This window comes from Schistocerca nitens, chromosome 5 (genome assembly GCF_023898315.1).
Source record: "Schistocerca nitens isolate TAMUIC-IGC-003100 chromosome 5, iqSchNite1.1, whole genome shotgun sequence".
In the NCBI taxonomy this organism is placed as follows: domain Eukaryota; kingdom Metazoa; phylum Arthropoda; class Insecta; order Orthoptera; family Acrididae; genus Schistocerca; species Schistocerca nitens.
Window position 1 is genome coordinate 484,416,572 of NC_064618.1, and position 17,800 is coordinate 484,434,371.

At 37.9% G+C, this 17,800-nt stretch overlaps 1 protein-coding gene across 1 annotated transcript in view; it reads left to right on the forward strand.

The window, feature by feature from the left end:
- The window catches only part of LOC126260545 (E3 ubiquitin-protein ligase MYCBP2-like), a 389,869-nt gene that overhangs the window by 195,347 nt on the left and 176,722 nt on the right, over positions 1 to 17,800 (forward strand). Inside the window, exon 17 of the mRNA XM_049957880.1 lies at positions 8,979 to 9,187. Coding sequence (XP_049813837.1) covers positions 8,979 to 9,187 — 209 coding nt within the window. The remainder of the gene's footprint in view (positions 1 to 8,978; positions 9,188 to 17,800) is intronic.

The following is a 17,800-nucleotide window of genomic DNA, read 5'->3' on the forward strand; positions in this document are numbered from 1 at the left end:
CAAATTTCTTTGACGGGCGTCATTCAGCTGAGTCCATGAGTTTTCAGTAAGCTGGTGGTGACACGCTGCTCCAACAGAAAGGTGGGCTCATGTTGGCTACTCTTCAGTCATTTACACAACATTTTAGAGAAACTAATTGGTAAAAAAAATAGGTTTTACAACAGTTGTAGCTATATATGTCAGTTTTATGATGAAGTGCCTATCATTTCACTAATGGTCATAGTATGTGATCTTCCACATATATGTAACACACTGCCTGAAATTCGAATGTTTTCAATGTAAAATAGATGCCAGTATTATGAAATTTGGCAAACATATTGAATTTTTCTTTAGACTTGTGGGGAGATCTCTATCTATTACCAACCTAGAGAAAATTGACATTATGATGTGCACTAATTTGCAATCTTGTGTGCTAGGGATAAAGCTAAAATGAAATACTCATAACACTCATCATATCTCACAAATGGTTTGAGATATCGAAATGAGATTTTGGCAAATGAAAACATGCAAAGAGATTCCAAATTTGCCACTGATGAATGAGTGGTTTTAGGTGCCAAAGTTTTAGTTGCTACAAGCATGACTAAAGGGTGGACCAATGATCACAGTGAAAATCTTATAAAACTGTATCGTAAAATACATTGTTTGTGAAAACTGACAGATGAGCATTACACAAACAAGAATGCAAAAAACTAGGCCATACGAAGAGATAATTGAAATATTTATAGACCACATTCCAACTATGGTCTAAAGCGTTATAAACATTAACAACAGTGCCGAACAAGGGAATACTTCAAAAACATTCAAGCAGGCAGTGTTTCCTGATATGAGCGAAAGTCAGGCATAATATATTGCAAGTAACACCAACATTGTTTGTATCAAATGGTTTTTAGATGCAGAAAATAAGCTAGATTGTAAGTATGTGCATTACAGACCACTGACGATGCTTCATTTTAATAATATGAAACATATTTTATGAGAAAATTACACATTTTGTCGTAGTTGCGACAACAGATTTAAAATAACTTCAATAATTTCACAAATAATCTCACAAAGATGTAGGTCCCTTGAAACCAGTGTAAAAGTGAGAAAGGAGGGGGGGGGATGAATTGTATGAACCAATCCTATAGTGAGAGCCAATTAACTGTTGCTTGTACTGTGTTCATTACTGTAATCTATTACCCATAACTGTGTTTGTCCATTATTTTGCAGGTGTTAATGAATTTTTGTGCTTTGCAAACAGCCAGTGACTGCCTCAATTTTCTTCCTAGCATCATCCATACTTTCTCTCAAAGATGTAGACTACTTTCAAAGTGAATTTTTCCTTTACGGGAAACTATTATTACTTTATCCAAAATTCATGAAGTATACTTCAAAACAGGAGAGCAGGGGTAGAAGAACTATGGACCAAATAAAATGACAGTGAAGTAGAAATAATAATTTCAGAGGATGAAAGGGATCAACTTTATGTCAAGAAGGTGACATCACAATAGATGAGATACAGGAAGTCCTGAAATGGATGAAAAACAAGTGAGACCAGTGAATGAGGAACCCAGTGTCAAGCAGACAAGAGGAAGGCAGTGAAGAGAGTCTTAATCTCAGAAGGAAGCAACAAGAATTTCAAGATTCTGCACAAGAGCACTTGGAATAAGAAGAAAAATCAGAGAAACAGGAACCACAACAGTCAGCAGCAATTCTGTCACACAGATCATGGCCCACAGCAACAGAAAAGCAGCGGCAGATGATGCAGAGGAAACAGGAGTGAATTGCTGGAAAAAGGTGATGAGATGCCACCCATTTCCCAAATAGACATGATCGGAAGGCCAACATACCACTGACCTCGTTATCCATGACATCAGAAATGTGCGATGAAGGAAAAGACCGGCCAGAATTCCAGATACGGGTGCAAGGGTTGCACCAGCATTTGTGGGAGAATGCTGATGATCTCTTTCCTAGATAGAGATGACTGAAAGACAGCCAAGAAAATCGTAGCCACTCATGTTGTCAGCTGGGAACCATGGGCCAAACCACAATGGAGAGGGATGAAGAAAGCTGTCATCAGAGGGCTACCATGGTTGGTGGACAGCACAGCCATCATCACTGAATCAGGAAAACTGGGCTTCTAAGGCGACATCTCGCTGAGGCAGAAGTCCAGTTGGAAGAGGGCATCAGAGTGACTATTCATTGGGCTGTGCTGGCACAAGAAGAACGCTGACTTTTTCAACCTGAATGAATTAGTGGACGTGGCTGTAAGTCGAGCCAGTGCCATCGGAATACGATGTCTCATTGTAGTGTTTCAACTGCGAGCAGTATGGGCACCTGGACAAGTACTCCAACAGGAATCCCGTAAGTATCGAATGTGCTGGACTCCACTCTTGACGTGACTGTTACATTTCCCATAGCTAGAGAAAAAGACTTTGAAGTTACTGGTATAGTGGCAGAGGATTTTAGAGTGTTTTGTGTGTACAGGTCACCATGTGGCAATATTAGCATCTTTCTAAAAAAAGTTGCTAGCTTATTGAGAATGAATATGAAGAGAAATCTTATTATATGTGGAGACTTCAACATTGACATGGGAAAAGACACAAAAATAAGACAGGATTTTGAAGAATTGTTAATACAGCATAACATGAAAGTGACAATAACTGCACCAACAAGAGTGACTTCACAAAGTGAGACAATTATTGACAACATAATTACTAATATGTGTAACTATGAGCCACATGTAGTTCAGACAGAAATATCTCATCATCATGGACAACTAATCAGCTTTTGCAGAAGTAATGACACAGTATCAGAACCAAAACAAACAACCAAAGAAATTAGGATCATCAGTGAACAAAATATCAACATCTTTAGAACAATGTTAAGTAAGGAAACCTGGAATGAAACCCTACAGGCCCAGAGTGTAAATGAAAAATATGATGCATTTATTTCAACAATTAAGTACCATTTTAATGTAGCATTTCCCAAAGTAAAGAGACAAGAAAGGCATCAAGATCAAGCACAGTGGATTACGAGTGAAATACTAGAACAGCGAAGGAAGCTTCAGGACGTGAGACGGATGGGCGAAGCTGAAAACTATAAAATGTTAAAAAAGAAGTATAGAAAAACAATAAGAGAAGCGAAAGCAAGAGCAATTGACACCACTATAGCGAACTCAAAAAACAAGGCAAAGGCAGCTTGGAATGCAATCAATGCTGAAAGAAAGGAAAAAGATGGGTCAAACAAAGAAGAAGGTATTAGGTCAATTAAAGTAGACAACACAGTGGTCACAGATGGTATGGAAATAGCAAACATACTGAATAATAACTATATCAGTGTAGTAGAAAACCTAAAATTGGAAAGAAATAGTCAAAAACAGAAGGGTATTAAGGTACCAAAAAGATCATGCAGTACTATGTTCTTAAGACCAGTCACGGAAGATGAATTGCGGAAAACTATACAGAAACTGAAGTCCAAGAAATCAGCTGGTGATGATGAAATATCAAATCATGTAATAAAGCTGGTATGTGAGTTGATAATAACACCACTGCTGAACATAGCAAACTGTTCTTTCAGAGATGCAATTTTTCCAGAAAAACTGAAGATAACGAAGGTAGTGCCAGTGTACAAGAAAGGGTGTAAGGATGATCCCAACAACTACAGACCAGTTTCACTGATATCAGGTTTCTCAAAAATCCTAGAAATGCTTATGTATACCAGATTAGTTAACTATTTGGACAAACATAACATTCTCATGACCTCACAACATGGTTTCAGAAAGGGTAAATCTACAGAATCAGCAATTGTCAGTCTAACAGAATACATTTTACAGTCCTTAGATGAAAAAAAGGTTGTCTCTGCAATGTTTCTGGATCTTTCAAAGGCATTTGACACCATTGACCATGAAATGCTGATACAAAAATTAAGCAACTGTGGCATTCGGGGGCAACCAGGTGAATGGATAAAATCATACTTGTGCAACCGCAAGCAGTATGTATCATTAGGAAACTCGTACCAATCAGAAACCAAATCCATCAAATATGGAGTGCCACAGGGTTCGGTAATGGGGCCATTGTTATTTAATGTATTTGTTAATGATATAGGTGTTGAGGAGGAAGAAAAGAAAATATTGTATGCTGATGACATGACAATACTAAATAGTGACCAAAATATGGAACAGCTTGAGAGAAGAGCATACATATCTGCAAATGTCACAGCTCAATGGCTGTTGGAAAATGAACTGGTTATAAATCTAAAAAAGACTATGTATGCAGTGTTTAAAAACAAGGAAAAGGCTGTAGACATGGATTTAGAGGTTGATGGAACAAGGCTGGAAGAAGTAGAATCTGCTAGATTCTTAGGTATTCTTGTGGATAATGAACTGAAATGGAAAAAAAACATATTAATAATGTCTGTAAGAAACTGAGCTCTGTCATATTCTTAATGATGCAACTATCACAGTATTCAGACAAGAACCTTCTGTGTACAGTGTATCATGGACTTTTCGAACCATACTTACAGTATGGAGTGACTGTGTGGGGAAACTCAAACAAACAAGAGACAAAACGAGTGTTCACATTACAAAAAAAATCAATTAGGACCATTTTAAGAAGAAAGACCTCTGAAACATGCAGAAACTGTTTCAAGAATTTAGGTATCTTAACTTTTTCATCGTTGTATATATACAAAACAATAATGTACATCACAAAAGGTAGTGAGGACTGGATTACAAATGCTAGTGTACACACCCACAATACAAGAAAGAAGAATGAAGTACGGAGCATACCCCACCGACTGGCAATGCTAGAAAAAGGACCCCAGTACTCTGGTATAAGACTACTAAGAAGTCTGCCCAAAACCCTGCAAGATAGTGTACTTCACAATGACTTTGCAAAGAAACTTAAAGACTATCTCATTGAAAAAGAGTTTTACAGTGTTGCAGAATACTTATGCCATTAAATTTGTATATATTGTTACTCATTATCACTGATGTAAAAATGTAAGCTAAAGGTGTAGGAAAATAAGTGATAAAGAATTTTAATACTTTGACATGTCCTATATTACACGTACATTTACTGTACACAATGTAATCTTACAGGATCAAATAAAATTCAATTCAATTCAACTGCAAACAGGGAAAGATGGTGCTGCCACAGTGCTTGAACTACAGCAGCAAGCTTGTAGCTAGCTGGAAGGGGTGCAAATCATTCATGGAGATCTACTAGGACCAGCTGACAACTAGCACAAAGAAGATGGCCACCAGTAAGCAGCAAAAACATTGTGAGGAAACCAGCAGCACAGCAGCAGCTGGCCATAAGGACCACAGCACACAGCAGAAGCAGATGCCAGCTGATAGCATTCGTGGGGGTACACTGCTGCTCAGTGAGAGTGAGGCTCAGTGCTCCTCCTGCTGCAGACTGCCACTCGTGCCATTGTGGCCTCAGGAGGAGAAACAGGGCTGCAGCACATGGTGGCAGCACAGTAACACACTGTGACAGTGTGAAAATAACTGCTACCATCTGAGAAGAAACTGTAGACATATGGTAAGAAATGACAATTCTACACTTCAGTGGGGCAGTGGAGCGGATTGTGCAAGGCATCTTACATACACTAGCAGACAGACTCGGTGAGCTGGTGTACGCAATGTGGACTGTCACAAATGGGCCTAAACCTTTTGTGAAAAAATACTCAATGACAGTTAGGAAATGCAGGAAGAGTATCAAATGACAGCAAGGGTTGTCCATAAAGGTTAGAACAGGGGCATGTAAAACAGGAAAGCTACCATGTCTGATGGTATCAACATAGAGCTGCTTAATCATGCAGCATTAAAGTTAACTGCTAAGCCTCGTACATCTCTTAAATAAATGCTTGGTGATACCTGAATCACAGAAGACAGGAGATGTGATGCTGCTGTACAAAAAAGCAGAAAGAAATGTCTATGAGAACTGTAGAGGAATAAGCCTACTAAATTCATCTTACGAGCAAAAATTAAAGTACAGCACTTAAATCAAATATGTAAGAACTATCATCTACAAATTGCAGTAAAGAAAGAAATAAGTTTCAAAGAGAAATTTCCAGTATGTTTCAAACTAGTACTAGATGAACAATCGATAGAACATATATCACATTTTCAGCTGTTAGTCTGTGATATTATCCATGAATATGAAAATGACATCATTAATAAATTAAACAAGTTTGAAATGATATGAGGCACAATACACAGATCACTGGTGACAAGATGAGGTTGAATGCAAAGCTAAAATTTTACAGATTAATGTCTATCCTTATGCTGACATATAGAAGCAAATCCTGGACATTAACTGTGAAAGAGAAATGAAGAATACAGTTGGGTGAAAGGAAATTTTTAAGTTAAGTTAAAGGGCATACCCTCAGACATCAAATACAAAAAAAATAATAACAGGAGAGCTGTATAAATGAAAGAACATCTACAGAATTGGGGAAGACAGATTAGTTAAACAAGTAATCAACTATAAACCTGTAGGAAAGAGAGATACTTGTCAGCTGAGGTACAGAGGGTTTCAAAAATGGTTCAAATGGCTCTGAGCACTGTGGGACTCAACTGCTGAGGTCATAAGTCCCCTAGAACTTAGAACTACTTAAACCTAACTAACCTAAGGACAACACACACATCCATGCTCGAGGCAGGATTCGAACCTGCGACCGTAGCGGTCGCACGGTTCCAGACTGTAGCGCCAGAACCGCTCGGCCACCAGCGGCCGGCAACAGAGGGTTTCCGTGAAGTTGGAACAGGCCATAAACTTACTCCATGATGTGAAGAAGAAGAAGCAGAAGAAGTCTTAATGGAAAGTAATAACGGGATCAGAAAGTGGAACATATGGAGGTGGACAAATAGGGTGGTACCCCTCAGGGGAAATATGAAAGGAAGAAGAAAACTCAAAAGGCCTCCTTCTACGGCAGGGTGTATCACCACAGTGTCAGAGTGTAATGGTCTTTGTCAGTCCTCCAAACAGTAAATTGACGACTTATCCTTCCTCATTTCCAGAAATTGATTTGAACACTTTGATATTGAAAACCTGTAATAAATTTAGCTGTACCTATATCACCCTCCAGTCCTCTTATGACTGTGTGGAATGGCCACCTGATGTAGCAATAAAGCTACAACATCAGTCACTATTACTGTAGTCTGGTCCATCTGCTTAATTTGTAGTTCAGCTAGCCATCCATAGAAAAATTTTACTAGCATTCACTAATAATAAACTAATATGAATTAGTGTATATAGAAACTTTAATAAAAGATTTCTGCTGCCTGCTAACAATCATTCATGTAACAAAGTATATAAATCCCAATATAAAATTTAAGTAATAATTAACATTAGATTAAATTTGTTATCTTGGCAAGGAATTATTGATTTTGGAAATCTAATGAATGTTTTTTGTAGCAGTAGTACCTTAGAGGATGTTTGCCTCCTGCATTTGCAAAACTAGCACTCTCTTAACTCTCTTATCCATCTACACAAAGGTCACCATTTGAATTACCAAAACCTAACAGCAGGTGTAGAATACTGTGACACCTATTTCAACTGTACCCAAGCTTTCACATATCTTCACTCCATGCAATTGGCACACCTCCAGACAAGGGCACATAATGTCTGCACTCCACAAGAACATAACACTCTGAAGTCCTAAGAGAACACTGCCAACAACCTGCACAGAAGGTGAATATTTATTGCAGAAATGTATGCCTCTCTTTACAACTAGAGCTGCTTTTATTTTTGAATAGGAACTTAACTGTGAGAGAAGTCAGTTGTTGGGTGCTATATTGTCAGAACCTTGTTTTAGTATATTAGTTTGTAATCTTTGTTTTCCTATCATGTTTCTGGCCCTTATGTTTTATATATATACAGGGTGATTCAAAAAGAATACCACAACTTTAAAAATGTGTATTTAATGAAAGAAACATAATATAACCTTCTGTTATACATCATTACAAAGAGTATTTAAAAAGGTTTTTTTTCCCACTCAAAAACAAGTTCAGAGATGTTCAATATGGCCCCCTCCAGACACACGAGCAATATCAACCCGATACTCCAACTCGTTCCACACTCTCTGTAGCATATCAGGCGTAACAGTTTGGATAGCTGCTGTTATTTCTCGTTTCAAATCATCATTGGTGGCTTGGAGAGGTGGCCGAAACACCATATCCTTAACATACCCCATAAGAAAAAATCGCAGGGGGTAAGATCAGGGCTTCTTGGAGGCCAGTGATGAAGTGCTGCAGACAGTGCTTGAACCAATTTCAGACGATAAGGTTTCATAACTAACCTTTTTCGTAGGACTCTCCATACAGTTGATTGTGGAATTTGCAGCTCTCTGCTAGCTCTGCGAGTCGATTTTCCTGGGCTGCGAACAAATGCTTGCTGGATGCGTGCTACATTTTCATCACTCGTTCTCGGCCGTCCAGAACTTTTCCCTTTGTACAAACACCCATTCTCTGTAAACTGTTTATACCAGCATTTAATACACCACCTATCAGGAGGTTTAACACCATACTTCGTTCGAAATGCACGCTGAACAACTGTCGTCGATTCACTTCTGCCATACTCAATAACACAAAAAGCTTTCTGTTGAGCGGTCGCCATCTTAGCATCAACTGACGCTGACGCCTAGTCAACAGCGCCTCAAGTGAACAAATGTACAACTAAATGAAACTTTATAGCTCCCTTAATTCGCCGACAGATAGTGCTTAGCTCTGCCTTTTGTCGTTGCAGAATTTTAAATTCCTAAAGTTGTGGTATTCTTTTTGAATCACCCTGTATAATATTTCCAGTGTACCATATACTCATATAACTTGTATGTTTGTAAAATAGTCATATCTTTTAAATCTTTTTATAATCCATTCTTTACTCAGTGTGATAAAAAAAAATTTGGTTGACAAATGCTGTATAATTCTGGTATATCTGAAGTACTTCATGAAGTCAGATTAAACTTACTTCTTACTTCATACTTCATTAAAGATCAAGCAGCAAGAAGGGCTGTTTGGGCCGAAGGAAGCCCGTACCATCAACATCAGCTCCCTCAAGACTGACATCTCCTGCAGGCAGTAGTGGTGGTTCAATGCAGGAGACCCATGTTATAATGAAAAATAATGCAATGTTTCTACTGGAGCTAGCCAGCGCAGGAGGTACAGGCCTGCAGCAGCGTCGACCATCAATTGTGGGTGCAGGTAGGCAGTAGATGTAGCCCGGTACTACAGTTCAGCAGTTTGTATGAAACAGTAGTTGAGTACTGACTTCTGAAACAAAGTTTTAACATAAGGTTTTTCAAAGGATTCTTGACAGATAAATGCTGAATTGTGGGTGGATCTAATTAAAAAGAAGAAAGATAGTGACTGTTGGATGTGGTCAACTGACTGGAGGCTGCTGGCTTGGCCTTTAGTGGCAGTTAACTTGAACATCACATGAGATACCTCATGTGTCACTTGTTTTGCCCATGGGCTCTGGTGTTGGGGAACCTTCCAGTGTACCTAATGTTGGGTGACTGCACTAACCTCAGGGTGAATGACAGTTTGTGAACTGTTCATGGCATAATCTGTATCACTTCAGGGAGGGGGTTATTGAATTTAGTTAGCATGTGTTAAACTTCACGAGTAAGTAAGAAACACATATTTTTTTGTTTTCTCCAATAAAATTCCTGCCACAAGATATGGGCTTCCAAAGATGACACTGCAAACATCATTTTGAAGATATGAATTTCAGAATTTTTTTAAAAAAATGCTCTATCTTTGTAATAGTTCTAGATATTTTGTAGAGTTTTTTATTTGAAACATAAGTGCTTTATGATTACAATGATATCCTCCATTTGGACATAACTGTCAAAGTTCTTTTACTGTTGCCTTTTGAATTTTTTTTTAAATTTCCTGATTTTTTTTCTAAAAAATGTCAATCTAGAAAAGTTAGATTTTTTCTGTTGATTAGTACCATGTAGTACTAAATTCTCTGTAAAGTAGAGCTTTTAAGTTGGGCAGGTTTTATTTTAAAAAATCATTTTTTTTTAACTTTCAAGGGTAGTGTATGTATCACTGAAGTTGTTTCTCACTAATTTCTTTGTTACAATGTTTATTTCTGTTGTCTTTTCACTTTCATTGGTACAGATATTTCTTACGCATTATTGTAGTTTCTTGTCAGTTTCTTTGTCATGGTTGTTCATTGCAGGTTTCTGCAATGTAGTTGTTCAGTGCTAATTTGGTTACTGAAGAGGCTTGTAAGAAATCTGAGATCATCCAGTGAGTTCTGCATTTTCGTGGGAATTTTCTAGTTGACAGAGCTGCAGTGTGTTTTGTGAAAAGAACTGTTTGAAATGTCTTCAGACTGGGGCCACAGAAGAGTGAAGTGTGCTGACTATTTGCATATCCATAAAAGAGTGTTAAGTGTTTTGACAGAATAACAACAATGATAGTATCTGGACAACGTGAAGCCTCCCATGGTGCAAAGGTTTGTTGGAAATAAAACAATGCAGATTTTGCATCAATAGAGGAAGAATTAAATACCCTGAATCAATCAACTTCAGAGATAGATGTTAGCCCTGTTAAGAAACAGTGCTCAGTGAAGTTGAGTTATAAACTCTATGCTTCAAGAAAGTGCAGAGAAACACACTACAGGAAAACTAACCACACTCTTCAAAGTAGAAATTCCATCTTCAGAAGAAAATGAAGCAAAGCACTCTTATACCTCTTGCCACAAATTTTTCACAAATACCAATTCAAGTATTGAATATTATGCATACTATAGTGAAAAGATTCAAGTTTTAACTCTTATTCTAGAGACATTTTCAAAGAAAACAATTTTGAACCATGTTCCATCAGTATCAAAGTACATGGTAGACAAATCAAGAAATGCGCAGTTTGTAAAAGGAGTCTTTGGAAGACCAGAACCCTATTATAGTCATCCTGTAGAAGCAGTTCAAGTTCAAATAGTGCAGTCATTCTGTCTGGAAGATAAATGGGACTGTTTTCGCCAGAGTGCCAACAGAAAAGACACTATAACTGTAACAGTTGAAGGTCAAAAAGTTGTGAAAGTGAAGAGGTACATGACTCTCAGTATTAATGAAACTTTTGCAATTTATAAGAGCAACTATACAACTTCACATATTGGAAGATCAAAGTTTTATGCACTACGGCGTAAGAGGGTAGTTCGACACCCACCTAGAGAATCTGTTTATGTATGTACTTTGCGAATTTTGACCTTTGTCTGGTAAATTTGAAGAACTTACTGGAGCACATGACATATGACAGCTTGGTTGGGCATGTGAAGTCATTAGTAGTCTGTGACATAAAGCGAGATGTTTGTTTCAAGAAAGTGGTGTCTGTCCTGGAAATGTTGGACTGTCGTTAGAGACACATGGCCTGGAAGACGTAGCAGATAACTCTGCAGGAATTACATATGGGACATGGAAGGAAAATAAACTAATTAAAAAAACTGTTGCTTTTGACAGTTTCATTGATGAACTTGGTAAATGATCAGTGACAGCAGTAACACACCAGCATCTGAAGAAATTGCAACAACAACACATTGCAGAAATGAAAGGGTGTGTACAGGCTCAAGAACTATGTTTGGTGCTTCACTGTGATTTCGCTGAGAACTGGTCTGTAATTCTCCCACAAGAAGTACAAGGGTATCATTGGAGTAATGACCAGGTTTCAATTTTTACAGGAGTGACATATTTTCTAAACAAGACTACAAGTGTTGCAGTTATAAGTGCTGCACATGATTTGCTAGCAATGCACAAAATTCTTCAACTGCAGACAGGGGCAGGAAAGATCATGATTATTTCTGATGGTGCGCCTAGTCATTTTGAAAATCGTTACCTGGTTATGGGAAGGTGCTTGTGATGGTTTAGGAAGCCTAATGAAGCACCATGCTACAAAACATAATGTTTCCAGGCCAAATACAGCTGTGATTCAGAATGCTGAGGATTTTACGAGAGTCGTGAAATCTTACACATCCACAGCCCTCATTCTTTTGTACAAAGAGGAAATCGAAGAATTCCATGAGCAGAGGGAAGAAGAATGGTCCAAACAAACTACTCCTGTGAAAGGAATTCACAAAATACATTTTTGGACTCAAAGTGATGGGCGAACTCATATTGTGTGCACTTTAAAGAGCAAGAAAGAATAAATTTTGTTCGTTCAGCTAACACCTCAGAAACAGCAGAATAATATTCAGATTCACAACCTGAGAAGGAGGATGTTGTGGCGTGTGTGTATGACTATGACTGGAGGATTGCAGAGATTATAGACACCAGTTATGAGTTAAATGAAATTGTAGTGAACTTTATGCTGCTGGATATAGATTTCCAGTTGAAGGACAGCAACAATGCCATCAGTGCTCACTTCCTGTTCAAAATGTTTTGAAGATTGTAAGTGCTCCAGTTCCTATTGGTTCAACAGGAAGGTATCACTCTATATCAAAGGAAGATACTGAAGCAGTGGAACACATTTTTAGTTCATTGACTGGCTAATTTCAGTACAAAACAGATTGCACAGAAGTTGTGTAAATTGAAACATTTAAGTCTATGGCCTTTCACATACATTTGGAACAATTTAAAATGCTTGAAAAAGTGAGTTTCCTACTCATCATTCAAAACTAAAATTATATTAAATAAGGCTATGTTTTGATTTTTATGAGCCTGTTATGTGATAATGTGGTAATAAAACAGGTTTTACATATGACAAAAATTTCAGTTGTTTATAAAACCTGTTCATCATAAAAGTGGAAGCTCTCCTTTCAGGGAATGCAGAACTATATGGTACTAGTCAACAGAAAAAAAAATCAAAATTTTATGGATTGACATCTTTGAAAAAAAAAATCCATAAATTGTAAAATAAGCTCAGAAAACTATAGAAAAAGAACTTTGACAGGTAAGTCCAAATGGAGGATTTCTTTGTCATCATAAAGCAGTTACCTTTCAAATAAAAAAACTCCAACAAAATATTTAGAACTGTTCCAGAGATACAGCATTTTAAATTTTTTTCCAAAATTCGCATCTTCAAAATGGTATGTGCAGTGTCATCTTTGAAGCGCTGTATCTCAGAAATTTTTTTGGACAAAACAAAAAAAATACATGTTCCTTACTTACTCCTTAATTTTAACATCTGAGACTATGAAGGTAAGGTTTTTTTCCCAGCCTGCCTGAATTGGTATGGACTATGCCCCATGTTGCTCAAGTTGGAGAATGAATGTGGTGACTGGCCATGTGCCCTCACTCATTCACCCTGTTAGTAGATAAGAGGTCACTCTTTCAGCAGGGTCTGACCAAGTGCACAGTAGGGAAGGGGTGGTTTGCTTGCTATTGGGAGTTCCAATGTTAAGTACATTGTAGAGCCCATTAGGCAAACAGTATCCAGGACTTGAATGAAGTCTGCTGATGGGGCCTCATCCAAGATGTGGAGGAGACTCCATCTGTGGTGGCTATCGAGGATGCATTGTCTGCATGTTGTGGCTCATATTGGAATAAATGACGCCTGTCACTTAGGTTCTGATGAATTCCTTAGTTCATACAGATAGCTGGTGGAATTGCTGAAGACTGCTGACCTAGTTTGCAGGATCCAAGGAAGGCATGTAATTTGCAATATAATACCCAACAGCAGACTTGTGGTCCTTTGTTTTAGGGAGGAGTATTTTAGGATTCTTCTTGGTATGTTAGGGGTGCACTACGTAAGGAAGTAGCTACTTGGGTAATAGAGTACTAGGGGAGTGCATAAATTGTTATTATTTTTATTATTATTTTAAATAGAGTAGGTTATAGTTTGAGGTCCTCTAATGATAGCACACAAGTTATGCAGAGAGTGAAATCAGATCACATACAAAGTAAAGACACTTCGAATGTGAAAACTTAAACAGTAAACTGCCAAAGCATTTGTTTCAAAATCTGCAAATTTACTGCACTCCAGGAAAGCTATCACTCTCAGATTATACTCAGAACAAAGAGCTGGATGAAACCTGGAGTAGAAAGCTCCAAAATGTTTAATGAAGTGTGGAATGTAATTCAAAAAGACAGGTTAGACACAACAGGAGGTGGGATGCACATTGCAAATAACAAAAATATTATGTCTACTGAGGTCAAAATTGAGTCTGACTGCAAAATTGTCTGGATGCAAATAACTGGTGCATTTGAACTCAAGTTAATCATTAGATGTTTCTAGCAGTCACCCAATTCTGCCATAACAGTTCTGGAATCATTCAAAGAAACCTTATGCTCAATACGCAGCGCTAAGGAAGTACCCTGATAATGCAATATTAATTGGAGGTGACTTTTTACGGAGTATAAATTTGAATTTTCTCATGGTGAGAAATAAGAGGAACAATCTGCTTTACTTGGTAAAAAGCTTTTCTATAGCCAAGGTCACATATATATGTCTTTATTTTCGACAACTGGTTTCAACAGACTTTGCTGTCATTTTCTTGCCTTCAGAAATTATTATTACAGAATGTGTTCATTGTGAGTTGGAACCACGTGCCAAGTTGTAATATTAGTGGATAAAATGTAGCACATTATGCAAAGGTTTATAATCATATACAATGGTGAGCCAAAACATTATGCTTAATAGAATGTAGGTCTACTTTTCAAACAGACCACAATAGCAATTCTGCTTGGCATGGATACAACAAGTCCTTGGTTGGTTTCCAGAGGCATGCGACACCATATGTCAGTGTTCAGATCAGGCAGTTACTGTAAATTATGGGCAGGTGGTTTGCATGTACACAGCTGATGCCCGATATGTGTTCCAATAGCTACAGATCAGGGGCACTTGCTGGCGAAAACATCAATGTGAGTTCACTACCACGCTCATCAAACTGCTGCAGCATGATTCTGACCTTGTGACATGGACATTTATCCTGTTGGAAGATGTCATTGTCGTAGGGGAAGACCTCAAGCATAAACTGATGCAGTTGGTCTTCCTAACATTCATGTAGTCCAGAGCTGTCAGGATGCCTTCAATTACTACCTCAGGTTCCATGGAAGCCCAACTCAACATACCCCATTGCATAATTCTGCTCTCTGCGCAATGCATCTGTGGCACACTGCATGTTTCAAGCAGCAATCTGCCTCGGTAATGGCATGTAAGGACAAAACCATCAAACTAGTGTAACAAGAAATGCGATTTGTTTGACCAGGCAACCCATGTATACTGATCCACAGTGAAAGCCCCATGCACTGCAGTCATAATTGATGATGTTGTTGGATCAACACTGGAACGAGTATCGGTTGTGTGGTGTGGAGCTCCATGTTCGACAGTGGCCTTCGAACGCTGCACTCCGAGAGACATATGCCTGCACCAGCATTGTACTCTGTCATCGGATCTGCCACATATCGCTGCCTATCATACTTTACACTGTGGGCAATCCTCCAGTCTCCACACTTTGTGATGAGACATGGAGGTCCAATACCATATGGTCTATTTGTTATTTCATCATCCTTCAGTCAGCTTCTACAGATGCTTAAGACAGTAGTATGTGAACAGCTGACCACTTTCACCATTTCTGAGATTCTGGTTCCCAGGCTCAGGACCATAACAATCTGACTTTTGTCAAAGTCACTTACATAAGCGTATTTCTGCATTTTCAGTCAGTATCTTCACTATAATGACTACTCACATATCTCTGTTCCGCTTGTGTTCTTTCCTTACCGTCTCACACAACTGCCACAGTGTGAGAAGGGTTTCAGTCTCATGGCAAGGGCAGATTAATGAAGTTTTGTGGATGGGGGCGGTTGCCTGGAAGTGAAAGAAGATCTACAGGTCCACCCCTCGAAAGTTAAGGAAAAAAATTCCTTCAAAAACTACTGTTTTAAGCTGTTTTGATTCTTTAAAATATCAAATAATTGCAAAAATGTGTTGTATTTTAGACAAAAAAAGTTTTAAATTTCTTGAAATGTGCAGCACTCACAACCTTTTCCGGAGTAGCTTCTTTTATATAATTGTTAACACACGGCAACAAGCTCATAAGCCATTCGTTAACACAGAGTTGATAAGTAAATTAAAAGCAAATAAACTGAAATTAGAATCCCTCCCTCTTACCACCACCCCCTCCCCCACTTCTTTTAATCCACGCTTGTCTCACGAGGGGCAATAGTCATAATGTTTTGGCCCATCAGTGTATGTAGTGTTTACAGATGATTGTTAAGTCTTAACAATTACAGTTTACAGTAAAATGTACATTAGCACATCTGTTTACATTAGCTATATGGTATATACACTATCTAAGGTGGATCATCAATGAATGGAACACGTCAAGATAATGTAAACAGATGTACTATTGTACATTTTACTGTATATTGTGTTTTTAAGATTTAACACAATCATCTGTGAATGCTGCATATATAGAAATGGCCATATGTTTTATTTCTAACAAACCTTTGCTTAATGTGCTATATGTTATCCACTAATATGCCAACTTGCCATGTGATTGCAGCTCACAATGGACACATTTTGTAACAGTAAATTTTGAAGTCTTGAAGATGACAGCAAAGTCTGTTAGTCTGTTGAAACCAGTTGTCGAAAATAAGGAAGCATTTATGCAATCTTGGCTATAGAAAGATTTTACTTAGTATAGAGTGGGACAGCTGTGGAGTCATTGTAGGTGGTATAGATAGACGCTCTTGAGCAACTAGTTCAACAACACACACACACACACACACACACACACACAGTGGAAATATTGAAGACCTCAGCTACAAACAGGTCTGACCTCTTCATAATGTCAGTGTGGAGATGGGAATTAGCGATCATTATGTCATTATAATAATCATGGTTCCTAAATTTTGTAAATCCATCAAGATTACTAGAAGAATTTTTTTATTCTGGAAAGAGCAGTTAAGCTGTTCTTAGCATCCTGCCAATCTTATATATGTACTTGTTATTTTAGTTTTCTGTTAATGATTATATTGCATCAGTGTTATTTGTCTGCCCATATGTAATTTTGCACTTCATTTGGTGTGACTTTAAATGAACTTCATTTGCACTTTATGGGTATCTCTTGGTACAAGGATAAGGACAACAGTATCAATACAGATGAACATCCAGTAGCCCAAAACAAGACCAGTGAAGTGATGGGCAATTCTTAAGATTTATTTATTTATTTTATTTACATGTCAAGTTCCGTAGGACCAAATTGAGGAGCAAATCTCCAAGGTCATGGAACGTGTCAGTACATGAACTTACAACATAAAAGTAATAACAGATAAAAATAAATGTTCATGAACCTGAAAGAAAATCAGTCCATAAGTTTAAGCAAACACTATCAGAAATACAATGAGAATCAGCTTAATTTTTCAAGGAACTCCTCGACAGAATAGAAGGAGTAACCCATGAGGAAACTCTTCAGTTTCAATTTGAAAGCACGTGGATTACCGCTAAGATTTTTGAATTCGAGTGGCAGCGTATTGAAAATGGATGCAGCAGTATACTGCACACCTTTTTGCACAAGAGTTAAGGAAGTCCAATCCAAATGGAGGTTTGATTTCTACTGAGTATTAACCGAGTGAAAGCTGCTTATTGTTGGAAATAAACTAACATTGGTAACAAGAAATGACAATAAGGAATATACATATGGAGAGGCCAATGTCAAAATACCCAGACTCGTGAACAGAGATCGATAAGAGGTTCTTGAACTCACACCACTTATTGCCCGAACCGCCCGTTTCTGAGCCAAAAATATCCTCCTACAATGGGAAGAGTTACCCCAAAACATAATACCATACGACATAAGTGAATGAAAATAAGCAAAGTAGACTAATTTACGTGTCGAAGTATCACTCTTTTTCGATACCGTTCTAATAG